The following is a 27596-nucleotide window of genomic DNA, read 5'->3' as shown; positions in this document are numbered from 1 at the left end:
GTCAAAAATCATATACACCAGGATTTATTTCTGGGTCCTCTATTCTAGTCCATAGGTCTATATGTCTGTCTTTAGCTTAGTACCACACTGTTTTGATTACTATAACTTTGTAGTAAGTTTTGAAATCAGAAAGCTTGAGTCCTCTAGTTTTGTTTTTCTTTTTCAAGATTGTTTTGGCTATTCAGGGACCATTGAGAATCCACATGAATTTTAGAATTTTTATTTTATTAAAAAAAATTTTTTTTTCATTTATTGATTTTAGAGAGACAGAAAGTGAGAGGGAGAGAGAACTAGAAACATCAATGAGAGAGAACATCAATTGGCTACTTCCTGCATGCTCCCCAATAGGACTTGAGCCCACAACCTGGGCATGTGTCCTGACTGGGAATTAAACCGGCAACCTCTTGGTGCATGATTTAATGCTCAAACACTGAGCCACACTGACTGGGCAAATTTTAGAATTTTTAAAAAAATTTCTTCAAAAAACATCATTGGGATTTTGATATAAATTAAATTAAAACTGTAGATTACTTTGGGTAGCATGACATTTTAACAATGTTAAGTCTTTTAATCCATGAACATGGTATGTGTTTACATTTATTTTTATGTCATCTTTAATTTCTTTCAGTAATGTTTTGTAGTTTCATTATAGAAGTCTTTCACCTCCTTGGTTAATTTACTTCCTAAGTATTATGTTTTTGAAATTTGCTTTTCAGATTATTCTTTGTTAGTGTATAGAAATGCAATGAATTTTTATGTGTTAATTTTTTTCTTTTCTTTTTAAAATTTTTATTGTTGAATGTATTACAGATGTTCCACATTTTTCCCCCATTGACCGCCTCCTCCCAACTACCGCCCCCTCCCATCTTTTCCCACACTGTTGTCTGTATCTATTGGTTATGCATATAAGTTCTTTGGTTTATTTCTTCCCACCCCTCAACCCCCTTCCTTTGAGGTTTGTCAGTCTAGCAACGAATTTGTACTTAATCCCTTCACCTTTTTCACCCATTCCCCCATCTCCCCTCCCATCTGGCAACCAACAAAATGTTCTCTGTATCTATGAGGATGTTTCTGTTCTGCCTGTTCATTTTGTTTGTAGATTCATTGTCGATAGATATGTATTTATTGCCATTTTGTTTGTTCATATATTTTATCTTTTTCCTCAAAAAGACCCTTCAACATTTCATATAATAACAGTTTGGTGGTGATGAACTCCTTTAACTTCTTCTTGTCTGGGTAACTCTTTATATGGTCATCGATTCTAAATGACAGCTTTGCAGGATAGAGTAATTTTGGTTGTAGGTTCTTGCTTTTCATCACTCTGAATATTTCTTGCCACTCCCTTCTGGCCTGCAAAGTTTCTTTTGAGAAATTAACTGACAGTCTTATGGGAACTCCCTTGTAGGTAACTAACTGCTTTTCTCTTGCTGCTTTTAAGATTCTCTCTTTGTCTTGAACCTTTTGCATTTTGATGATGATGTGTCTTGGTGTGGGCCTCTTCGGGTTCATCTTGTTTGGGACTCTCTGTGCTTCCTGGACTTGTATGTCTGTTTCCTTCACCAAGTTAGGGAAGTTTTCTGCCATTATTGTTTCAAATAAGTTTTTGATTTCTTGTTCTCTCTCTTCTCCTTCTGGCACCCCCAAGATGCGAATGTTGGCACGCTTGAAGTTGTCCCAGAGGCTCCTTACACTATCCTGATATTTTTGGATTCTTTTTTCTTTTTGCTGTTCTGATTGGGTGTTTTTTGCTTCCTTATATTCCAAATCGATGGTTTGCTTCTTGACTTTACCTACTCTACTATTGAATCTGTGTAAATTATTCTTTAATTCAGTTAGTGCCTCCTTCATTTCTGACTGTGCATCCTTCATTTCTGACTGGTCCATTTTTATGCTCTTGAGGCCCTCACTAAGTTTGCTGAGGTTCTCACTAAGTTCATTGAGCATCCTTATAAGCAGTGTTTTGAACTCAGCATCTGTTAGGTTGCTTATCTCCATTTCGCTTAGTTCTTTTCCTGGGGTTTTGTTCTGTTCTTTCATTAGGGACCTGTTTCTTTGTCTCCTCATTTTGGCTGCCTCCCTGTGTTTGTCTCTGTATATTACTTAACGAGAGGTATGGGGCTAGCGGAGACCAGATGCTGCTTGTTGGAAAGAATTTAGGCAAACCTGAAGCAGGTTCCAAGACAGGCCAATCTTATGGTTAAGCAAATGGCAACAGCTTGGGTGGGCCTGAAAGTTGGGTGGGGCGAGGCCTCAGGGAATCACTAGGGTGGAGCTACCAGTGTGAGTCAGGTTGCTGGAGTCTCAGATATGGCTGCTGTCTGCTGCCCCAGGGAAGGGCTCACCAAAGGAACAAAGGCCTCTTACAGCACGTTTGTCCCTGAGAAAGTCCCTTCTCTAGCCCTCGCTCCAATGCCAAACAGCTCAGTTCTTCTCTGTATGTCTTGGTGCCCCTTGCACTGCCTCTTCTCCAAGCTTAGAGGGAGAGAGTCCGATAAGTCCGTGCGCGGGCCCTTTAAGAGGAGCTGCCTGGGGCTCCAGCTGCCTCAGCTTCCCTGAGCCTCAGTTCCCGCTGGTTTTTCCAGTCAGAAGTTATGGGGATTCTCTTCCTGGCACTAGAACCCTGAGCGGAGCGCCTGGTGTGGGACGGGGACCCCTCAGACCTCAGGAAGGACCTTCCCAGCCGAGGTGTCCTCCTGATTTTTATCCACCACACTTGGGTGTGGGACCAGCCCCTCCGCCTCTGCCCCTCCTACCAGTCTGGATGTGGCTGCTGCTTTAATTCCGTAGTTGTAGGACTTCCATTCAGCTTGATTTCAGGCGCTTTTGAATGATGGTTGTTGTGTAGTTTAGTTGTAACTTTGATGTGGTTGTGGGAGGACGTGATACCGCGGTTACCTACACCGCCATCTTGACCGGAAATCTGTGTTGACTCTGTATCTTGCTCCTTTGTTGAACTGATTTATTAGGTCTGAGAGGTTTTTTTTTTTTTTTTTTTGTCTTTAGGGTTTTCTATATGTGAGATCATATCTTTAAAAAACTCTTTAAATGAAGTTTTTGTGGTAATTTTATTTTTTAAAATTCTTAGAAGAATTTTTCCGACAAACCAGAATTCAGGGGTGGGAAGAAGCAAGGGCAAATAGGAACTTCAAATCTACTTTTAGATTACAGGTCATCCATGAATTATACACCAAACCATAACATGTTTTGAAGATATAAAATCCCAAACTGCCTCAGCATCGGAGACAACATTAGGAGAAAAGAGAACGGTGGAAGTGTGCGTATGTGTGTGTGTGTGAGCCTGAAAGAGCTACCCACAAACATGTTTCTGTTCTTTAAGTCCAAAGGCAGCTCCCATCAGAACGAATAGAAATAACATGCCCTCCCTCAGGAGACTTCTAATTGACAAGGAGGTGACTTTAAGGCAGAGAAGAAAAGTCAAACAGAAGGGCCCCATATGGATTTCTGAGTTTTAATAGAGAGTAATGCAATCTTGAAGACCAGATGGAAAATTAGTGTGAGAAAAGTTCAGTAATGACATCAACAGAAATTGCTGTAGAAAAGGTCCTCACCCAGCTGAATGCTAATTATGACCATCAGGAATCCTTTGAATCTGCCCCCCAAATTAGAATAATAAGTGCAAAACCCAAACATTTTGGGAGAACGTACTGCCTCCTTTAACTGAATTATATATCTTTCAGTGTTAAGGATTTCGGGTGGGATCGGGAGGAGGGTGTCAATGGGGGACAAAGGAGAAACACCTGTAACAAAAATATATAAATCAATAAAAAAGAATTTTGAGGTTCATTTAGCAAAATTTGTTGATGCCTAGGATGTACCAGGTACAGATTTTAGTGCTGGGACTCTGGTAGCAAACAAACCCCTGGTGCACGGAGCTTCAGTTTACTGGGGAAGACAGACCCATCACATAAACCTGTAATGTGTCAGAGGTACTAGCGCTGTGCAAAGTAGTAGCTCACGAGACGAACGGCAAGAGGCAGGGTGATACTGTGGTAGTTAGTAGGAGGGGCGTCTGAGGAGGTGACATGTGAGCAGAAACCGAATGAGCGAACAGTGGCATGGGCCTTCTTATACTTCTTTCTGTGTCACACAGCAGCTGTTACATAAGTTGAACGTAACAGAAGTTTATAAATAGCAATTCATCAACTTAGTGATCCTTTGAATTTTTTTTCCTATGATGAGTTAAAAGATTAAAAGAAGTAGTATCTGATGAATTGACTTCATTATCTAGTCTAGTGTTTCTCAACCGAGGATGACTTTGCCTGCCGGGGGACATCTGGCAGTGTTTGAAGACATTTTGATTATCGCGGGGGGGGGGGGGGGTACTATTGGCATGTCCTGGGTAAAAGCCAAACTAAACATCCCATAGTGCATTGACTAAATCCATACAGCAAAGAATAAAGGGACCTAAAATGTCAACAGTGCCACTGTTGAGAAACCCTTATCTTGTCCCCAGGCAGGCTGCTGTATCTCTGATGAGAGCTGAGGGACTGGGCAGGAGTTGCTCTTCCAAATATTCTATCAAGATACCTGGACAAATGCAAACAGGGTAGATCCAAGGCCCGTGGAGTTACCTTGGGAAAATCTGTTCCAAATCATCAGACTTAGTCAGGTGGTTTCAAAGCCACATTAAGCAACATTAAATAAGTTTCCTGAATGCCTTTGGTACAAGAGAGGGCCAGAAGATAAGACAAGATATGGTCCCAGCTGTCAAAATGTTTACACCCTAGGGAGAATGGGAGACATGAAGACAAACACCTGCAATGTGGCAAGGACCACAGTGGAGCAGACATCAGATGATGTAGGGTAGAGGGTAGTGACTTTTGTTGGAGTGACCAAAATAGGTTTAACATATAAGGAATCATTTGAGCTAAGCTTTAGAAGTGAGTAGGTTTTAATTAGGCAAAGAGGGAAGAAGAGGGTAAGTTATAAAAACAGGTACAAAGGTAGGGAGTAGTAATATTAATAGCAAATGTCATCTAAAAAATCCCTTCTATGTGATAGGGTGGTACCAAGCACTTTGCTGTGACAAACCGTTGAAATATAAAATAAAAACTGATTTTACACACACACACACACACACACACACACACACACACCAGCTGAAGCCTAGCATGACCCAAAGTAACTTGAATTCCCATCTTATCCATTTCAAAAAGATAATAAAACATGGAGAGTTACCTGGGGTGTGTTGCATAAATATCGAAGCAGTTCACCGATATACTGAATGACAGTAATGTTGTATTTTCTGCAGTCATCCCAAAACTGGCTGGCTGAAAATTTGTTCCGCAAAACAATAGTAGCACCTATAGAGAAGGCATAGAAAGTGTTGGTAAAAAAGTGCTACAAATATTGCATTCATAAATGTGTGTTGCGTACCAATTATATTCAATACAAAAAAAAAGGAGACATGGTTTTTTCCTATAGGAGCTTCCAATCTAGTCAGAAGAAGACACACAAAAAAGTCTTTCTAATGAATCAGTATGCAATAAATAAGAGGTTCAAATAAGGCCCTGTGGGAAGGTGAGTGTGTGTGTACATTAATTCTGCTTGGGCAAGAGCTGAGAAAGCCACTTTTTGGAAGAGGTAGGATTTGAACTGCTCTTGAGAAATGAAAATGGAGCAAGATGAGAGAATACCAGGCAGAGAAAAAAGCATGAACATAAAGACAGGATAGTCCAGAAGGTGCTGGAGGACGACCAAGATTCAGCTGGCCCATAACTGGGTGGTGAAGGGTGGGCGGCTCATGAAAGAGGAACCTGGAGAAGCAGCTAGGGGTGCGATCATGGGGAGCTAGGAAGTGCCAGCTGGAGGAACCAGACTTGATTTTGTGGGCGATGGAGAGCCAGGTTCTCGAGCAAACAGGAGAATTCGTCTGTGTTGGGGGAGGTAGACAGAATAATTGCTCCCAAAGATGTCCACTCCTAATCCCTGGAACCTGTGAATATGCTTCCTTATATGGCAAAAGGGTCTGTATAGATGTGATAAAATGAAAGATTTCGAGATAGGAAGATTATCGTGGATTATCTGGGTGGGCCCAGTGTCATCACAAGAGTCCTTATAAGAGGAAGGCAAGAAGGTCAAGGGCAGGAGATAGGATGATGGAACAGGAAGGCTGGAGTGATATGCTTTGAAGACAAAAGCTGGGGCCATGAGCCAAGGCAAGCAGGCAGCCTTTGGAAGCTAGGAAAGGCAAGGAAGTGGATTCTTCCCTAGAGCTGCCAGAAGGAAGGCAGCCCTGCTACCTTGATTTTAGGACTTTTGACCTTCAAAACCGTAAGAGAATAAATCTGTGTTCTTTTTAATTTTTTTTTCTTTATTGATTTGAGAGAGAGAGGAAGGGAGAGGGAGAGAGAGATAAAACATCGATGAGAGACAACATCGATTGGCCACTTCCTGCATGTCCCCCACTGGGGATCGGGCCCACCACCTGGGCATGTGCCCTGACCGGGAATCCAACCAGAGACCTCTTGGTGCATGGGTCGACGCTCAACCACTGAGCCACTCCGGCCGGGCGTGAGGAGAACTTTAAATGAGATGCTGATGGAGGTCAACATACAGATTTCTAAAGATGAAAATGATGTCTGAGTATTAATTATAGAATATAAGAATTGAGTGTTTGCCCTGGCCAGTGTGGCTTAGGTGGTTGGTGGTCAAACTGTGCAGGGAGCCCTGGCTAGTTTGGCTCAGAGGTTAGAGTGTCGGCCTGCAGTCCAGAGACCCGGGTTCGGTTCCCGCTAAGGGCACATATCTCAGTTGCAGTTTGCCCCCGGCCCTGGTTGGGTCATGTGGAAGGCAGCCACTTGGTGTGTCCCTTTCATGTCGATGTTTCTCTCTCTCTTTCCCTCCCACTCTTTCTGAACAAAAAATGGAAAAATGTCCTCAGGTGAGGATAAATAAAAAATAAAAAAACTGTGCATGGAAAGGTTGTTGGTTTGATTCCCAGTCAGGGCGCATGCCCAGGTTTCAGGCTCAATCCCTGGTAGGGAGTGTGCAGGAGGCAGCCGATAGATGCTTTGCTCTCACATCGATGTTCATCTGTCTTCAACTCCCTTTCTCTCTCTGAAAAACAAACAAAAAGAAAACCAAAAAACCCAAGTGTTTTAACCTGGATAAAGACCACAAATATTTTTTAAAAGTTTCTTCCTTGACATACTGAACAATCATAGCATTATGCTACTAGACAAGCAGGCATAAAAAATAGAAATTATTTTAGATAACTGTTTGCCATGTGTGAGTCAAACAGCCTTGTTATTAACATAGAATTAAACACCTTACTAGCACACAGGAGAGTAGCCAAATTTTTTTTTTTATCCTCACCCGAGGACATTTTTCCATTTTTTATTCAGCTAGAGCGGGAGGGAGAGAGAGGAAGAGAGAGAGAGAAACATCGACGTGAAAGGCACACATCGAGTGGTCGCCACCCGCACAACCCAACCAGGGCTGGGGACAAACTGCAACTGAGGTACATGCCCTTAGCAGGAACTGAACCCGGGTCTCTGTGGACCGCAGGTCGACGCTCGAACTGCTGAGCCAAACTGGCCAGGGTGAGAGTAGCCAAATTTTGAATTACTTTTTCTTATGAGTAGATGTGAATGTGTACTGACCTCCAATGCCTTGTTGAGAGAAAAAGCTTACCAGCCTTAATACATCCGTTTACACCAATCATGAGCGCAGCACTGTGGTACAAGGGCAGAGTGGTGTAGATGATATCATCTTTCTTAATCCTGCTTACAACAGCAAGGCCAGTTCCATACCATATGCGCTGGTGATTGATCATAGCTGCTTTCGGGAGACCTTTGTGAAGATACAGCAGTAGGCATGAGTGAGCCATGATCTGCCATTCACAGATACGTGGTCTGGGAGAGATCTGGCTTAAGAAGATTCATTGTCCGACGATTAGAGAATGGTAGATTGAAGGGCCATGATCAGTTAGACCAGGAGTTGGGAAATTTTCCATGAAGGACCGGACGGTAAATGTTTTAGGCTTTGCACCATCATACAGTCTCCGCTGAAACTACTTGACTCTGCTATTATATTGCAGCTGATCATAGTCAAACAACAAAGCAGCGATTTTCAACCTTTTGCATCTCATGGCACACATAGACTAATTGCTAAAGTTCTGCAGCATGCCAAAAAATATATGTTTTGCCAATCTGACACAAAGAGGTAGGTATAATTTTGATTCGTTCACACAGGATGGCTATTGTGTTGACTGTTGCCATTTTTTTTTTTATCTGACAGGCTAATGGAAAAGAGGCCAGTGCCCCTGACTAAATACTCAGGTATTGCATGTTTTAAAAATTCTTGCAGCACACCAATTGAAAATCGCTAACATAAAAGAGTTAATGTGGCTGTGTTCCAATAAAACTATTTACAAGAACAGGTGTGTGTGTGTGTGTACGTGTGTTTGGGGGTGGGGGCTGGCCCACAGGCCAGAGTTTGCTGACCCACGTGTTACATGGTTATTACAGTAGTAATTTTAAGAGAAAGAAGCAAATGGCTATTGGATTTCTGGTCTGTGCCTACCGCCTTGCAAGATATTTTCGAAATTTCATTTAATTCTCATAATGAATGAGATAAGTAGAATTATAGTCTCTAATCCACAGATAAGAAGACTTCCTTCATAACCACTTTTACAATTTCTTATGTACTCTTCTAGAGTTTCTTTATATATGTGTGTATGTATATATACATATATATTCAATTATGAACATTTGCTCATATGTTCTTGCCCTTTCCTCCATTTAGAAAATTAAAACACTCTTCAGCACTTTTCCCTCTTACACTCAGCAGAGTACCTTGGAAATCTATCCATATTTGTACATAGAACTTTCCCTCATTCATTCATTTATTCATTCTCTTTCTCTCAGTTGCATCAAGACCTTTGTGTGCATATATTATAGTTTATTTACACTATTTTGCTATTTTAATTGATGCTGCAGTAAATAACCTGGTCCCCATGGTAGTTTACACTCTGAATGATACCATATCTGTAGGATATGTGGGGTCAAAAGATATGTCTTTGCAATTTTGATAGATGCTGCCACATTGCCAGTTAGCTGCTAGGTCTGTCCCTACTATAGACGTACATGCTTCCTCATAGCCTTGCCAAGGTGTGCTCTGAAATAGACTTTTTGCACATCTGAAAGGTGAAAATTGATATCTCAGCATAGTTTTGGTACACTAGACTAAATACATTTGTATTTTGTTAGCTATAATTCATGTAAGTTTTCTGTAGGACTTTATTGAAAGGATATGCTGATATTGTTTCCCGTGGAAGGTCAATTTGTTTGAGGAGGGCATGAAGTCATTACTAAAGGGTAGGGCTAGAGTTGAAGACCTGAGTGGGTCCACTGGCTTTGTGAAGAGAAATGCAGTTCTCCATACTCATACCCTTCAATACTTGATGGGACCCAAGCCAGGTCCTGCCTAAAGGACAGCAATGCATCACCTGGCAAAGCAGTGTGGCCCGCACACTACCTTCAGTGTAAACACAACTAAAAATTCATTTTCTCTGATGGTGGGACAGTGACACTGAGTTAATATTTAATGCCCCATTCTATACTAATATTAAGAAATAGAAGCAAGCATCAGTAAACCAATTGTATTCACCATGGAAAAAGAATCTTCTGCATAGTAAAAGTTCTGAATTCTATTAAAAAATAAAAAAGACATGCAGTCTTTGCTGCTTTGAAATACTTTCAGAAACCTTCCTAATTTGAGATTTTGTATTAATGAAGAATTAAGAATGCTTGGTAACTATTATATAATTTTGTGCTAATGACTGCCTTTTGAGGAAGAGGGAAAACATTTTGTTCTCCAGTTATTGAAATGAGTTCTTTGAATTAATATCTGTAAGAGTAATTTAGCAAAACTTTATTCATAGACAAGAAGAAAAGTAAAATAAACGTCAACTCAATTATCTTCCAACTTAATATAAATTCTGAATTATGGGTTCAATTAAGGAGTGCTGATTCTCCTTTTCTCCCTAGAATGGGTTTTATTTTTGACAGCCCAAACCTGCACTGTGAAGATGTTCCATACTTGTCTATTTGGTATTAAGACTAAAACTCCCTGTCACTGACCAAGGGCTCGTTTGATCTCATTTATTTCCCAAGTCAAAGTTTACAATGTAATTTGACTGTTCTCTTAAGAAATGAGGACAAAGTCTCATATATTAAGGTAGTGTCTGTATGTAGTGGAAGCATCTGGTTAACTACGTTATCCTACCATTTTGTTGGCATAACTTTTGGGAATAAGAATAGTGTACATCTTAAGAGTGGCAGAATTGTACGAACAAATGCCATAAAGCTCCTAGCACATCCTACCCGTACTATTTATTGCCTGTTATGGAACAGTACCAAGAACACTATTAACTGGCCATGTTTTTCCTTACTGGCTCATAAAAATAATGGTGCAGCTTACAGTTGAAGGCATCCCGGTTGGATGAAATACAGTATTTTAGGCCCTGGACTGAGAGCCATCCCACACCCATAGCAGTGAACAGTTCCAGTTCAGTGCTGCCTCTGAAGATAGTAGTCAAAGCACTTCTATAAACATAACCCCATGATTATCCTATAGTCTTCTCTGGTGTCCAGTTACAACCGGTTCTATATTATATGTGGACTCTGAATATAACCAAAATACAACAATCATTTAAAAAATTCCAAAGACCTACTCAATGCCAAGTTTCCCCCATCATTACAACTACTTTGGTGATTTTTGGTTAATCTCTTTATCTCTTCTACATACCAAGGAGGGGGCAATATGCATAGTTTGCAGAAACCAATGGGGTCATATGCTATGAGATAAGATCAGTTCTCAGAGGCAAAGAGCTAAATCCCCTGAGGTATCAGTTATCTGGTACTGTTCTGTAAAGATAGAGAACGACTGAAAAGCTAACCTAACATCGAGCTCCTTCAGGACAGGTCCATTGCTTTCAGAATCCTGTCTTTGTTTTTACCTGTGGTTCCGGAAGTATAAATGTATAACGCAGGAGTGGAAAAAGTGACTTCAGACCTCCAGGACTCTGGGACGGGTTCGGTTGACACTTCATCCACTTTGTCGAGGAAGGAGTCAACCCCATCTGTGTTGGAAGTTCTGCTCACGTAATAGATGGACACATCATCTTTCTTCAGGCTTGGCAGCACCTCTTCAACAGCTGCTTGTAGTTCTTAATTTAATAAGGAAAAAACAAACAAACCCAAACCGGTTAAATTAGCCCATCAAAGTTCTATTAGTGTAACAGGCTTCCCGGTCATTTTATCTTCAGTATATCATTTTTGCTAAAATGACAAGTAATGCTTAGAGTTATACATTTTTAAACATGGAATTTGCCACATTTGAAAATATCATAAGATTGCAATACCTGAGGGAAGGTTGGGTTTTGATGGCTTTTGGTAAGCAGCAAATGGTTGGCTAAAACCTGTACAAACAAATGAACATATGCGTAAAACCCAACATATGTCAGTGTGTAAGTTATGAGTATTTGGTATACATCTCAAATGAATTTAGGAATTCCCAATATGTGCCCCACAGGATCAGTGATGAAACAAATTTCTTTAAGGACGGAGAAGAGAAATGAGAGTAAGGCAGCTATGCTAAGTAACAAAGATGACGGAAGTTGGCTTTAAAATTTTTTTAAAACACAACAGAAACAAGTAGTTCCATTAGGAAGCTTCAGCTGATCTGAGAACTAAGCTCCAAATTGCACAAGCACACTCTCTGGTCTGAGAAAAACAAACTGATCAGCATGTTTTCACCATGGGTCACAGTACAGTGGTGAATTATTAAAATCATTTAAAGTGGCCAGGATTTTTAAAACTTAAAATAGAATAAAATAAGAAATTTTCAGAGCACGTTAGAGACAGTAAAAGGTAGGTTTTTTTTTTTTTTTTTTTTTAAGGTTTTGCTTCAGTTATGTAGGTGTGTGGCTACGAAGTCACACACAAATGTACTTTTTGCTGTAGGTCAGGGTAAAAAGTTTTAAAGACACCAATTTAATATGCAAACCACATTTCATGGGTGCTAGTTAGATTTCTGTGCCTTTAAAACCATAAGATGAAATGGCCTTTAAGCTTACTTATCTTGAACTATGATAACTGAAGTGAATACACTCATTCTTAATGGGAAGGTGACTCAATATCCCAGGGAATTACCTTAGGGAGGCTCCACCTAAGTCATCTTATAAGCTTTGTTTTTCAGATGTTTGTGTATAATGTCTCCATCAAGACAAGAAATCTCCTCTGGATGGATGCATTTGAGTAAAAAAAACCCAAAAAAACTGGCCAGTTTGGCTCAGCAATTAGAGCGTCAGCCCTAACCAGAGTCCCAGGTTCGATTCCCACTAAGGGCACATACCTCGGTTGCAGTTTGTCCGGCCCCGGTTGGGGTCGTGTGGGTGGCAACCACTTGATGTGTCCCTTTCACATCGATGTTTCTCTCTCTCTTTTCCTCCCTTTCTCCCTCCCACTCTATCTGAAGATAAATGCAAAGATGTCCTTGGGTGAGGATTAAAATAAATAAATAAATAAATAAATACATACATACATAAATACATAAATAAATAAATACATAAATAAATAAATAAATAAATAAATAAATAAAAACCCAACATTTTAATCAAAGGACTCATGGACCTGATAAAAAGAAATTAAATAGTACACTGGGGTTTATAATGAAAATCAATAGGCCTTTATTCCATCCCTCCTCAAAACTAAACCTGCTGCCTAGGCTCAATCACTTCCAATATTTTAAGCTGTTTCTTCAGGCAATCACCTCTTCATTATCAAATAATGTTCTTTTCCTGCCACCTCTTGACCTATCAATTTTTTTTGTGTGTGTAGAAGGGAGGAAGTGGGGGTGAGGGGAGGAGAGGAGCATCGAGGTGAGAGAGACACATCTATTGGTTGCCTTCCACACGACCCCGATCGGAGCAGGGATTGAACTTGCAACCAAGGGGAATGGAAACTGCAACTTTTTGCTCCACGGGCCAACGGTCTAACTGCTGAGCCAAACTGGCCAGGGCTAGCTTAGTCACCTTGACATCACCCAACCAACATTAGGTAAATGCTCAATAAATATTTATAATTATAATTGAAAGAATTTGCACAAAACATTGTATTAGTCAGTGTGGAAGAGACAGGAATAACCTAACACTGCTGATTTTAAAAGAAGCACATCTTGCAATGAATACTGTGAAATGATAAACCTTGAATAAAATGAAGTGCAAAATGAAATAAGTTCTGTGACACAGGTATGCCTTGTGTACAAGTAAGGGTCCAGAGAAGTAAATTAAAAAACAACTACGATTGCTACTTAAAGAATTAGGAAATCTCCCTCCATCCCTCTCTACCTGAGACTGAGATTATTTGATCAAATAGCGTGTTCATAAATTAGATCACTTCTCACTTTCTCCCAACATTCGGTCAGTATCTATTTAAAGAGTGCTCCCTATGTGCCAACATGGTGTTAAGCTGGACACAACAGGGAGCAAACCAGATGCTGCCCTGTTTTCATAGTGCCTGGAGGAGGAAACAAAAGAATAATCTATCAAAATAAACTGGCATACGTGTCGCAGTTGGGGAAGGAGACCTACCTCCTTGTACTAGTCATTCAGGTTCAAGTTTTGGTCAACTGCCTTACTTTTTTGGAAGGTGCTGTCTATTAGACCTGCTGAATGCTGTGGATGTGTCTTTAAGGAGTAACACGGATGACCCCTTGTTCATATTTTTGATGAAGAGCATGGCCCACGCTTTACGTAAAGCTTGGGGATGAGAAATAGCGTTCATGGAAAGTTGCCTCAAGGGTGTAGAGCAGCTCTGTCATTTCCTCATTAGTCTAGGTTTAAACTGTGGAATGAAACAGAGCCTCAGAGGAAGCAGTACACGCTTAGGTGATGGGAAACCAAGTCATTACAAACCCCCTCCTCCCCAAGTGTGTCTTTTTAAAAAGGAAAGAAAAAAATACAGGTAGCATACAATATCCCCCCCCCCCCCCCCCGCGCACCTTTTTTAAGAGGTGGGAGAAAAGAAACTTCTGAATACACAATACACGGGCCACCTCAGAAAGCAGGGAGAGGGTGGTGAGGAGCTGGATCAGTCTTCATCACCGTGGTGGACGGTGCCACTGGCTCCGCCTGCAGCCCTCAGGCAGGAGAAGCATTTCATCTAGTAGTGTGTTCTGCTATTAGGCTCATTGAATGGGTAACTGACCGAGCTAGTTTAAAAACAACAACAACAACACACCCCACAAAAATGTAAGATCTGAAAAGAAGGCAGTGAAAGGAAATGCATTCCAGTAAAATTTCAGGATGACTGTGAAATGGCTGGGAGATGAGCAAGTCAGGATTGAGGACTCATTTCTTCTTCATGCAGAAAGGCAACTGAAACACACACTGGTTCTAACACAGCCCTGGGGACAGTCTGCATATACTTTTTAAAATGCAACTTGTAAACCGTGATTTTTCATATCTATTATTGGCAATTAGGAATGATAGTATTTAACGACTCATTGTCTAGTTTGTATGTCAACAATATGTGTGTTAGAACACCCTTAAGACAGAGCCACCCATATACTTCTGCCCCGCACCCTCCCCACCCCAAACAAATTACCTCTGGTCCTCTGGTCAGAAAGATGTATAATCAAGGTTAAGTCCCATCAGGAGTAAGTAAATCATTTTTTTTTTTTTTTAATCCTCACCTGAGGATATTTTTCCATTGACTTTTAGAAAGAGTACAAGGAAGGAAAGGAGGGGGGGGGGGCAGAGAGAGAAAGAAACATTGATGCAAGAGAGAGACACATCAATTGGTTGCTTCCCGCATAACCCCAACTGGTACGTGCCCAGGTACGTGCCCTTGACCGGAATGGAACCCCTCACCCTTCACCCTTTGGTCTGAAGGCGGACCCTTTGGTCTAACTGCTAAGCCAAACAGGCCAGGGTAGGAGTAAGTAAATCTTTAACAGGTAAATATATACTCATCTTACATTTATGTCATTATATAATTTCTTAATATTATTTTTCATTTCTCTCAGTTAAAGTCCTTGCTTATGTGAATACTTGCTTTCTAAATAGAGATCAAGGGTACTTCCTTGTTATGAGGTTACCGGACCTTAAACAATTGTTATCATTTGCTATACAATAGCAACCATATCACCTATCAACCAAGTACCAATTTCCTCACTTCTCAGAGGCTGTGGGGAGGTCCTTTTTCAATAATGGTCACTTACACTCATCATTCAGAATAATTTGAACTCTATCCTTCTCCAGAATCAATAACATTAACAGCTAATTTACAGTTTGTTTTGTTTCTACCTCTTCACTTCCTTCTTGTTTCTAAAGAAAATGAACTGTTCAGTACTCCCAGATACTCCAAAGAGGACATATAGAGATGGCCAATAGACATATGAAAAAATGCTCAACTTCACTAATCATTGAGAAATGCAAATTAAAACCACAATGAGATATCACCTCATACCTGTCATAAAGGCTATCATCAATAAATCAACAAACAACAAGTGTTGGTGAGGATGTGAAGAAAAGGGAACCCTTGTGCACTGTTGGTGGGAATGCAGATCAGTACAGCCACTGTGGAAAGCAGTATGGAGTTTCCTCAAAAAATTAAAAAAATGGAACTGCATTTATGACCCAGAAATTCCACTTCTGGGAATTTATCTTAAAAAAATCCAAAACACTAATTTGAAAGAATACATACACCCCCTACATTCATTGCAGCCTATTTACAATAGCCAAAATTTAGAAGCAGCCCAGTGCCCATCAGTAGATGAGTGGATAAAAATTTACACAATGGAATAGTACTTGACCTTAAAAAATAAGGAAATCTTACCTTTTGCGATAGCATGGTTGGACTTAGAGAGTGTTATGCTAAGTGAAATAAGCCAGGCAAAGAAAGACAAATACCATATGATTTCACTTATATGTGGAATCTAATGAACAAAATAAACTAACAAACAAAATAGAAATAGACTCATAGATACAGAGAACAGACTGACAGCTGTCAGAGAGGAGGAGGGTGGGGAATTGGGTAACAAAGGTGAAGGGATTCAGCAAAAAAACAAACAAACCCAAGAAACCATAAAAAACCCATAGACATAGACAACAGGATGGTGATTACCAGAGGGAAAGGGCGATGGAGGGAGGTAGATGAAGGTAAAGGGGGGATAAATGGTGACGGAAGGAGATTTGACTTGGGGTGTTGAACACACAATACAATATACAGACAATGTATTATAGAATTGTACACCTGAAACATATATATTTTTATTAACCAATGTCCCCCCAATAAATTCATTTAAAGAAGGAAAAAAAAAGTATTCCCAGATATACTAGCAAAGTGCTAGTTTTTGAATGGAAATGTACAACCCACCACCCTAGTAAGCAGGCTAAGAAGAAAAATTTGAAAGAACATGTTTAATCTAGCTGTCCAGACCTTGGGCTACCTGGCTGGGATCCCAGCCCTAAAATATACCATTCATTTGATGTCTGTGTTTCTGTCCCCCACCATCCTATGCACAGACTCCCCACTATGGTCTCAGCCCATCCTCTGCTCATCACTAGTCTTCTCTGTGGCAATGAGACCCAGAGAAAGAGAGAGCACCTCTCTCCTACAGCCCACTGCCAGATATAAACCGGGAGGTAAACAAGTCTCTGGTAGGGTGAGCCTGGGCCTGGGGAGGTTGGATCTAAATGAATTTTCTCAAATCAAGATACATTTGATTTTTTTAAATGCCATTTTTTTATGCCCCCACACCCAACCAAATGGTTCTTAAGCTTCAAAGAGAGCCTGTTACATTCAACCAGAATGGCACAACTCATCAATGTAACATTTACTGAGTGACTATTATGTGCTAGTTATTACTAGGGCATAATTCAAAGATCTATGAGAGAATTCTTTGTCCTCGAGATAATCAAAGGGCATTGAAGCAACCCATCTAAGTTACTCCTTGGGCAACCCAGAGAGCTATGAGGAGTGGAGATAAGATTATATCTATGCCCTGATCCTTCACTAACATTGACACTGGAAAATTATCTCTTTCCATCAAAGTTAGGCCACTGCTGTTGGCCATTCCTTGGTCTGTACTATTATTTAAGTCCAGCCTGCTCTTGTCCTTACATAGTAAAACCCTTTTTTAAAAAAATCCTCACCTGAGGATATTTTTCCATTTATCTTCAGATAGAGTGGGAGGGAGAGAGAGAAAAACATCATGAGAGGGACACATCGACTGTTTGCCTCCTGTATCAGCCCGACCAGGACAGGGGACCAAACCACAACCGAGGTACATGCCCTTGACCAGAATCAAACCTGTGACTCTTGGTCTGAGGGCCGATGCTCTAACCACTGAGCAAAACCAGCCAGGGCTTACATAGTAAAAGTCTCTAATGAAGCTCTTTAATGAAGCATCTCACTGTGTTACCAGCCTGATGAAAACTGCCTCTGGGCTCCTCTTGTCTGAAATGCCCCCTTCCCAATCGTACTTGCTCAGCTCAATTGTTAAGACCTCAAAATTTCACCCTCTGCTTCTCCCCTGGTCCCCCCACCTCCAACACTTTGTTGCTCTGAAAGTGTACTTATCACATTCTTCTGGATGTCACAATCATATATACATGCGGCTTAGCTCTTTTGCTGGATGGTAAGATACTTGAACTATTTAATTTTCTTTCTTTTTTCTTTATTGATTTTAGAGAGAGAGGAAGGGAGAGGGAGAGAGAGAAACATCAATGATGAGAGAACATTGAATGGCTGCCTCCTGCATGTCCCCACTGGGGATCGAGCCCACAACCTGGACATGTGCCCTGACCGGGAATCGAACAGGTGACCTTTTGGTATATGGGTTGATGCTCAACCACTGAGCCATACTGGCCAGGCTCTTTTTTTTTTTTTTTAAGTGTATATTTTTATTGATTTTTTTTTTTAGAGAGAGAGAGAGGAAAACATCAATGTGAGAGTGAAATATTAGTCGGTTGCCTTCTGTATGTGCCCTGACCTGGGACTGAATCCGTAACCCAGGTATGTGCCCTGACTGGGAATTGAACCAGCAATCTTTTGGTGCACAACCAACTGAGCCACTCTGGCTGGGCTTAATTCAGTTTCTGAACTTTTCATCCCACCCTGGCAATGAGCTTGTACCTTGTGGGGACTCTCTAAATGTTTCTTGATTTGAAATTAAATTGTTGTACTATCTGCTTTTCTCAATCTAACCTCCAAAGTTTGCATGACAAGACTTCTCCTGGGTCCCAACACCAGTTTTTCAATGATGTTCTCCTGTTCCAGAGCATACAATGGTGCAATACCTTTGAAAAAAATTGGAAGTATTTTCCTTTATCACATTGCTTAAAGGAAGGTCCAGTTTTGTTTATCACAACCTTGCAAAACCAGGTCAAAGGTAATGTGGAACTTGAGTCTTGCAATAGAAAGCATCTTTAACTGTTACTAAAACCTTGTACAAGAGTAGTGGCTACACTGTGGGAGCCTTGCATGGCTAAGTTGAGTCAGACAGTACAGACCTTGCCAGTAAGCTGACGGAGACTTGGGTTACCCCTCTAGTAGAAGAGCTAGTTAAGTGACAATCTTAAGACTAGCTTAAATGGAAACAAAGCAAATTTATAATTTTGGGGGCTCTTTTGGATGTTTTCACAAAATATCCTATGTTGTATAAAATTAATTTTGCTTTCCTATCTTCCTCATATTCTGTGTTTGGGAAATTGTTTGAAAAATCGCCAGACCAACAAGTTGGTTTCTATCAACAAAACTAATACAGGTTCAAATAGGTGAAGGCCATTTTTTTCCATGTGAGTATTTACACCGTACCCTACCATAGAGAAGGTATCCTGAAATGTACTACAGAGAGAAGATCACATTCTTTGGGAGATGGGGGCTTCTGTTTGATTTGGAGGCGTCTGTGAATCTTTGACTTTTGATAAGTATGGTCAATTCTGAAAAAATAATTGGGTACTAAAATTCCTAATAGGGTTGAGCCCTGTTAAGCTTTACAGAGTCCCTACAAATTTATGACAATTGGATAAATCCTCATGATAACTGCCACTGTCCTGGTCCAGAATTTGACACAGTTGGGACTCAAAAGCTTTTATAGTCATCCCTCACCACTTCGCGCTTCGACTTTCATGGCTTTGCTCTATCATGGTTTCTTCAAATATATTCATTAAAAAGTTGGTCGAGCCCTGGCCGGTTTGGCTCAGCGGTTAGAGCGTCGGCCTGCGGTCCGGAGAGACCCGGGTTCGGTTCTTGCTAAGGGCACGTACTTCGGTTGCAGTTTGTCCCCGGCCCTGGTCGGTCGTGCAGGTGGCAGCCACTCGATGTGTCCCTTCACGTCGATGTTTCTCTCTCCCTCTCTCCCTCCCACTCTGTACAAAAAATGGAAAAATATCCTCGAGTGAGGATAAAAAAAAAAAAAAAAAAAAAGTTGGTCGAGACAGTGAAAATGGTACAGCATGTACTCGGTTGTCTGAGTTAATTATACACCCCTGTATTACAATTAAAATTAAAATTACTATACGTATGGACTGTAGGCCTATGTGTTCGAGCACCCTAGGAGTCCTTCAACGCCAGGTGCAACCGCTAGAGTCTGGAACGGATTAACCGCGATAAACAAGGAATGCGACTGTACTAGCTCAGTCACGAGCTCTGAGGCTGAGATTCAAAATGCAGAATCAAACTTTATTGGATAGTCACCACTCCACTCGTCCGAAAGCTCCTCTCTTTCAAGTGCCATGTTCAGATAGTGTAATAGGATAAACAGTGCCCTGGAGGTGAGAAGAAAAATTGGGTTCTGTCCCCAGCTCTCTGTTGCTAATGTGATCCCAGGCAAGTGATATCACCCCTCTGGGACTTTGTTCAGCTATGAAACAAGTGGAAATTTGACTGATCATTTCTCAAAGTCTAGTCCTCAGACCATTTGCTTCAAAATCATCTGGGGGTGGGGTGGGGCTTGTTATGAACATACACATTCCTGGGTGCCACCCACAGTCCTACTGTATCAGTGTTTTTGGGGGATGGGGTTCAGGAATCAGTTTTTCAAAATAAGCTTCCCAGGTGATTCTTATACTCATTAAAAATTCCTTTCTAAAACTTTATACTGAAGTATAACACACTCATTGAAGTTGGAGGATTATAGGATTAGAGTATCTGTAAGATTCCTTCCAACTTAAAAGAATTCTAAGAATTAGTCAATTCAACACATTTCCAAATGAGCACATTTACTCAGGATGCAACTTTGGACTCTGTGCTACCTCCTTTGCAGGAACTGTTTCTGGTCAGAGTGTAATTCTGCATGGTGTGCAATGGTCCTTCAGTGACTTGGAAAAACTGAATGTTTTGCAAATATGTGGCTCCCCTCAAAGGTCAGTTTACTGCTAGGGAATGTCACAGGTCCACTGGAAAGCCTGGTTCAAGTATGATCTGAATGTTGGAATTTCATTCTGTTCTCCATGTACAATGACCTAAACATAATGCTCTTATCTGGGTGGAGATAAGAGCTATCTGGTTGTATTTCTGACCTGAAACTCAGAACCAAACTATTATAGTCATTTAAACCCAAGCTTCTTTGTCAACAAAACTCAGAGTCCTGGACCTTCTTCACAGGGGGCCTGGGATATAGTCACACACTGCATAATGACACTCTGGTGAATGATGAACCACATGTACAATGGTGGCACACCATCTAGCCTATGTGTGTAGTAGTCTATACCATCTAGGTTTGTGTAAGTGCACTCTATGATGTTTGTGTAATGATAAATCACCTTAAAATGCATTTCTCAGAACGTATTCCCCTGTCACACAATGCCTGACTGTACTATGCAGTTAAATAGTACTTCAATCCCTCCTGAAGTGGTACAAAGATCACTGCACTAGTAAGTTCCTTCTGAACTGGATGTAAAAGCAATAGATTTAAGAGTCTCCAGGTAACTAAATAGTGAAGTTGTCTCATTTCACAGGCAACTAGAAACTCCTGGGAGTTTTCTTGAAAGAATCATGCTGTTCAGAAAACTTCACTGCCTTTAAAACTGCCCCTCTGTTTTTAATCTATTATGTAAAACCTTCATTTTTTGGATTTATTTTATGCCACACAAAAACAGATGAGTAAGTTTCTTGGTTTCTCACAAGTGAATAGACATCTCATCTTTATGTGCCACTAGGAAAACTGCTCAGTTTGCCTGCTTCCTCAGCTATGAAGTGAAGGGGGAGAGCAGATGGAGCAGATGAATGCTTTGATCCCTTCCAGCTCTAATGCTAGAGGGAGGAGCTTGACCCAGGGAAAGTTGGGCTTTGAAGTTGGACAGACCTGGGTTGGTATTTTAAGCCTCGATTTTCTCAACTCTATAACAGTGGGCAATAATATGTTGTCTCTCAGAGAAATAAAAGCATGCAGCATAGGGCTTTGTACAGAAAGGCCTTCCGGAAAGGTGAGGCTCCTGGATCCCTATTCCTCCATGTCTTTCAGCCCACACCTGGCTAACCTCCTCTTCCTAACAGAGAGAGAAGCAACTGCTGGTCCTTATTCAAGTGTAGAGACAAGCTTCCTGGGAAGGGAAAACAAACAGCCTGGTGAGTAACAGGTTCTTGGTTTCTTCCTGGCCTGGTCACCACTGTAGCATGAAGTTACCATTTCAGGTCTTGTTGAAATATGGCAGGAGGCAACAACAGAACCAAAGGTCACTATTGCTATAGATACAAAAGGGGCTCACCAGATCCCAAAAGCCTTCTCCTTGGGGACCAGGTAGGCTCACCTTCTCTCTGCAGTGAGAATCCAGGGAAGCTACTAGCACTTGGGAGCTGGAAGCAGTCTTGAATACTGCCTCACTACACAGGAGGAAACCATGGGTCAGAGAGGGAAAGTGACTTTCCCAGGATCACAAAGCCAATCAAGCAGCAGATGTGAGAACAATTTTTTTTTTTTTTAGATCCACTAGTGTTCACAATAAAGATCCTCTGCATTTTAACACAGATAATGTCAGTCCTGGGTAAGAGCTTGGACTCTCACGGTGAACAGCCCTGCTTAACCAACCCCCTCCTCCCAGCTCTGTGACCTGGGGTATAAGACTTCACCTCTCTGGCCTCAGTGGTCTCATCTATAAAGTTCGATAGTAAATCCTACCTGTTGTGAGGATTAAAAGCAACACTGTACAGTGCTTAACGCAGTGTCTGGACCGGTCAGCTTCCACACGGTGGCTCTAACGATCACTAATTAGCATTTCGCCGAAGGGCTGCTACCCCCTCCCTCGACACCCCGGGCTCACCTGGAGAGGCCAGTAGCACCTTCGCTCCGCAGCACTGGAAGCAGTGCAACAGGGACTTGGCGCGGATGTTGTAGTTGAGGCACGCCATGGCACAGCCCAGCTTGGCCAGTCCCAGCCACAGCCACACGTAGGCCGGCTCATTGCCCATGAAAACCGCCACGCAGTCTCCTTGGCGCAGGCCGAGGTGGTCGCGTAGCGCCCGCGCCACTTGGTTGCTGCGTCGGTCCACCTGCGCGTAGGTGAGCGTCTCGTCGCCGAAGAGCAGGAAGGGCTTGTGCGGGGCCCGGCGCGCTCTCTCCAGGAACAGGTGCAGGATGGTGCGCGCCGGCCGCCGCTGCCCGTAGCTGCGCACCTGCCGGGCCAAGCCGGCCAAGCGCAGGAAGTAGCTGGTGTCCTGGAAGAAGTAGGGGCAGCAGAGGTTCACCAGCAGCGGCAGGAGCAGCAGCCCTGCCAAGGCCGTGTAGATAGCGGACAGCATGACGGTGACGGGGCCCCCTGTCCCCGCGAGGGCAGAGGGCGCAGTAGGGACGTGCAGCGCGGCGGCTGGGGGAGCACCGGACGGACCGCGGGCGGGCTGCGCGGGGCGCACGGCGGGGCTGCGGTGACGGCTGCGGTGACGGCGGAGAGCCGGGGCTGCCAGCACCTTCGCGGGCTCGCGGTCAGGTGGAGTGGCGTGTGGGCTGCCGGCGGTTCCGGATGCGACCTGCCGGCTGAGCCCGCCCCCTCGTGGGGGTGCAGTCACCTGCGCTCCCGGCCCACCCCTGCGGTCGTCCCTCGGCGGCTTAGACGTCCCGCCGGGGCCTCGGACACCTCCCAGCCCATGTCTGGGGTCCAGTCTGGACGCCTACGTTGTGACAGAAGTACTCGCCACCTCGGAGCCGCTGCTTCCTTATTAGAATGGTGATGATAAGACACAGTTAGCAGATGTTCAGAAGATTAGAAGAGAGAATGCAGGCCTAGGGCCATTATGTATTGCTGCCATTACTAGGGTTCCTTGTCGAGATTACGTATTGTGATTGCCAATGAAGTTCCTTATAAATGCCAGCCAGTGCTGTTATTTATTAGTAGCAGGTATGAGGTGCACTGCCAACTCAGAATCCCATCTCTCCTTCCTGGATTTGGGGCTTTCAGCCTGGTCTCTCTCTGTTTCTCAGATTTGTACCCCCCCCCCCCACCCCCAGCCCAGCTGCCCGCCTGAGGCAAGGTTTTCAAGGTAGAAAAAAAGCGCCATGGATTGTCACTTTCTGCTCACCCAGCCCCCTGGGCGGTAGGTAGGGGCAGGAGGCCCTAGTCCTGGTTGTCACCTCCCTGCCCAGCTAGTCCAGATTTAGAGTGAGGTAGTGTCACACTCTGCCAACTGAAAGCAAGCTCTTGCGATATTTTGATGTGTTCTAATCGTTTTTGTTTTTTTCTGTTAAGTAATCCCCCCCCCCCCCCCAACTACTGTTAGCCCAATTCAACACACATTTACTAAGTGGCTCTGCCAGAGAATAGTACAACACAGAGGAAATTAAGTAAACGTTATTGGCATTTCTCAAGTGCCATTTCTTTTAGCGTGATCCTTTCTTTAAATTCCCTTAGTGCTGCTTGTATACGGAGTGAATCCTTGCTCCTTGCTACAGAGGAGGGTCAGGATCTAAGGAAAACTTCACTTTCTTCCTCTCTTGTCTTCCTGCATTCGTCTTATTCTTTTTTAAATCCTCACCAGAGAGTGTGTTTTCATTAATTTTTAGAGAGAGTGGAAAGGAGGGAGGGAGAGAGAGAGAGAGAGAGAGAGAGAGAGAAACACAGTAATGTGAGTGAGATACACGGGTTGCCTCCCACACGCTCTCAACTGGGGATAGTACCGGAAACCTAGGTATGCCCCCTGACAACCGGAAACCTCGGTGTGTGCCCTGACCAGGATTGAACCTGTAAACTTTTGGTGCACAGGACGATGCTCCAACAACTGAGCCACTGGCCAGGGCTCATCCATCTTATTCTTATGACGAACAAGTAAGAATGGTTAATCCTGCCAGACACTCTGCTAGGGGCTTGCTGTGTACAGTGATACCTCGGTTCTCGAACATAATTCGTTCCAGGAGGACGGTCGAGAACCGAATTGTTCGAGAACCGAAGCAATGAACCCAATAGGAAAGCGTGACTCCACAAAGCGTGACTCTCTCTCTGCACTCACACTGATGACGCAAGCAAGGCGCGCTGGGCCGAATGAACGCCATTTGGCTCATCTCGGAAGTTCGAGTTCCAAATATTTGTTCGGATTCTGAGACAAAAGTTTCTCGAATCTCCATTTGGTCGAAAACCGAGGCGTTCGAGAACCGAGGTATCACTGTATATTTTTGGAGCCTCACAGTCATCTAAAGGTGGCATTTTCTGCTCATTTACAAGACAGGAAAGGGACCCATAGGTGAACTAAGACAGTTAGTAAGTGACAGAACTGGTATTTGTTTTCTTTTTAAAAAATCCTCACCTGAGAATATTTTTCTATTTTCAGATAGTGTGAGAGGGAGGGAGGGAGAGAGAGAGAGAGAGAGACAGAGACAGAGAGAGAGAGAGAGAGAAACATCGACGTGAGTGACACATCCATGGGTTGCCTCCCGCAGAGCCCTGATCAGGGCCGGGGACAAAACCAAAAGCAAGGTACATGCCCTTGACCAGAATCGAACATGCCCTTTGGTCCTCAGGCTGACGCTCTAACCACTGAGCCAAACCGGCCAAGGCTGGTATCTGCTTTTAAACTGGTATCTGTTTGGTCCTGGGCCCACTCTAAGCAACGATATTATGCTATCCTCCTATTCTCTAGGTTTCTATCCATGTTTTCTTCATCAACGTACCTTTCTTTTCTTCTTTCACAATCTTCCCCTCCCCCATTTTTTTTTTTTTTTTTGGTTAGTCCTCTCCCAAGGATATTGTTTTCATTGATTTTTAGATAGAGTGGACGGAAGGGAGGGAGAGAGAGAACGAAACATCAATGGAGAGAGACACATCCTCCCAAATGACCCCGACTGGGTCCGGGGATTGAACCTGCAACCCAGGTACATGCCCTTAACCAAGAATTGAATCTGAGACCCTTTGGTCCGAGGGCTGACACTCTAACCAGTGAGTCAAACTGGCCAGGGCTCCTCCCATTTTTTTTTAGTTCCCTCTTTTTATTCCTGGGACCTGCTCAAGCAACTCTTTCTCTAGCTTTCCTCAACTCTTTCCTTGCTGATCCAGTTACATCCAGTGACTGGTTGCATCATTTCCCTGGTGGCCTTCCTTATCCCCGAGGAGAAGGCAGTAGTGTTAATCTGAGTAGGGCTCAGGACATACATCATTCTGGTGGGCACCTCTTCTTTCCTGTTGAAGCTCAGACAGCCCTGTTTCCATCCAATGCCACCCCTTCATGGTTGGTCACTCCAAAAGCCTCTTAGACTCCTCTTGCTCATGCTTACAGAGCTGCACTACAGAGTGCGAGATTATCGTCAATGCCTGCTTCTCCTGAGGGTCACTTTAGCCTGTGCATCTGCAATTCTTTAGTTGCAAGTGAAGTAAAATAAGGCTCAAACCGGCTTAAGAAGAAACAGGAATATAAGCAGTAACCTAAGAATCCAGGGCAGAATAGGCTTCAGGGAGTCTTCACTTGTGGTAAGTGCGGGGACCTGGACCCGGTGTCCCTCTCACCACTTCTGTCATCTGTCCACTCTCACATAGGCTCTCCATCACGATCTAAAGATGGTTGCCAACCACTTAAGGGTTACATGCTTCCTACGCCAACTTCAGACAGAATATAAGACTCTTTTTCTTAGGAGCCCTTATTTAAAAAAAATCTCGGACTGGGTTGTGTGTCCATTCTTGGACCAATCTTTGTGGCCCGGGGGAAGAGAAATACTGATTACTTTAAGCCAGTCAGGGCTCACCCACGCAGCTGGGAGAAGAGTCAATCCCATACTGTGAAGTGGAGACAGATTCACGGAGACAGAGAACAGACTGACTGACAGCTGTCAGAGGGGCGGGAGTTGGGAGCTGGGTGAGAAGGGTGAAGGGATTAAGTAAAAAAAAAAAAGAAAGATTCATGGACAAAGACAATAGTATGGGGATTGCCAGAGGGAAGCGGGGTGTGGGAGGTAGAAGAGGTAAAGGAGGGATAAATGGTGATGGAAGGAGACTTCGTTTGGGGTGATAAACACATGATACAATATATAGATGATATATTGTAAAATTGTATACCTGAGACCTACATAATTTTATTAACCAATGTTACCCCAATAAATTCAATGAGAAAACCCCATATTTTGGACAATTTCAGTGTATTATTCAAAAGGTGGAGGTAAGGTAAGGGGAGAAGAAACAAATTTGAGGGGGGGAGGTGCAATTACAAATATTTGTTATCTCTTTCTTTGAAATCTTCTTCCCAATGATTCTAGCTTTGAGCCCGGGCTCTTTGTTGCAGTCTACGAGGGTGATTGTCTTCTTGAAAATATTACGATCATCTTATCCCTCCTGCCCATGGTTTTCATCCTCTTTCATTCATAGCATCTCCAGGCATTGGTCATCTTTGTACAGCACACAAGCATAGCCAGAGAACAGAACACTGAGCTGGACTGCATGCTCTTGCTCCTGCCAGAGCGGGAGCCTAGCACAGTGGTCACCCCTTCTTGGGGCACCTTCTGGGAAGCTCTGGTTTGTAAAATGAAGTTCAAACTTTATCTCTTGGCTCTTCTGAATCTGACTCAAACTGTTACTGCACTCAATGAACGAATATTTTTTGAGCAGAATATCTCAGGCACTAAACATTTTAAAATGGACCAAAACTTGCCCTGGCTGGTTTGGCTCAGTGGTTAGAACATCAGTCCGCGAACCAGAGTCTCGGGTTTAATTCTGGTGAAGGGCACGTACCAGAATTGGTTGTGGTTGAATCCTGGCTCCGGTTGGGGTCACGCGGGAGGCAACCAGTTGACGTCTCTCTCTCTGTCTCTCTCTCTCCTCCTCCCTCTCAATCTATCTGAAGATAAATGGAAAAATCTCCTCGGGTGAGATTTAAAAAATAAAATAAAATGGACCAAAACTTAATTCCAACTACTATTTTTCAAGAACACTTGGTTTCAGCAAGTCTGGTCTACATCCTCCTCCGAAAGATGCCCTGTACATTCCTCTCTCAATGGTTTTGTTCTTGACTTTTTCTACCCCCTAAACTCTCTACCCGCTAAATCCCAGCTCTCCTTTAAGGCAGTGGTTCATAGATGCCTGGATTTCTCAGTCCAGTAGCATCAAAACAAAGTTAGGAACCCCAAATAAAGTACCAACTTTATAATTTTTCAAG

At 42.8% G+C, this 27596-nt stretch overlaps 1 protein-coding gene across 2 annotated transcripts in view; it reads right to left on the bottom strand.

The window, feature by feature from the left end:
- SLC27A2 (solute carrier family 27 member 2) overlaps positions 1-22772 on the bottom strand; it is a 50373-nt gene extending 27601 nt beyond the window's left edge. The window contains exons 1-4 of one of the 2 annotated variants that reach the window (XM_036272694.1): positions 22295-22772; positions 10985-11194; positions 7657-7815; positions 5200-5324 (exon numbers count right to left, since the gene is read on the bottom strand). In XM_036272694.1, the coding sequence (XP_036128587.1) occupies positions 5200-5324; positions 7657-7815; positions 10985-11194; positions 22295-22772 (972 nt within the window). The remainder of the gene's footprint in view (positions 1-5199; positions 5325-7656; positions 7816-10984; positions 11195-22294) is intronic. The other variant, XM_036272703.1, reaches the window with a different exon arrangement.
- Positions 22773-27596: the final 4824 nt, after the last annotated feature.

Source organism: Molossus molossus, unplaced genomic scaffold (assembly GCF_014108415.1).
Source record: "Molossus molossus isolate mMolMol1 unplaced genomic scaffold, mMolMol1.p scaffold_m16_p_1, whole genome shotgun sequence".
NCBI lineage: Eukaryota > Metazoa > Chordata > Mammalia > Chiroptera > Molossidae > Molossus > Molossus molossus.
This window is presented reverse-complemented; position numbering and strand designations above follow the sequence as displayed.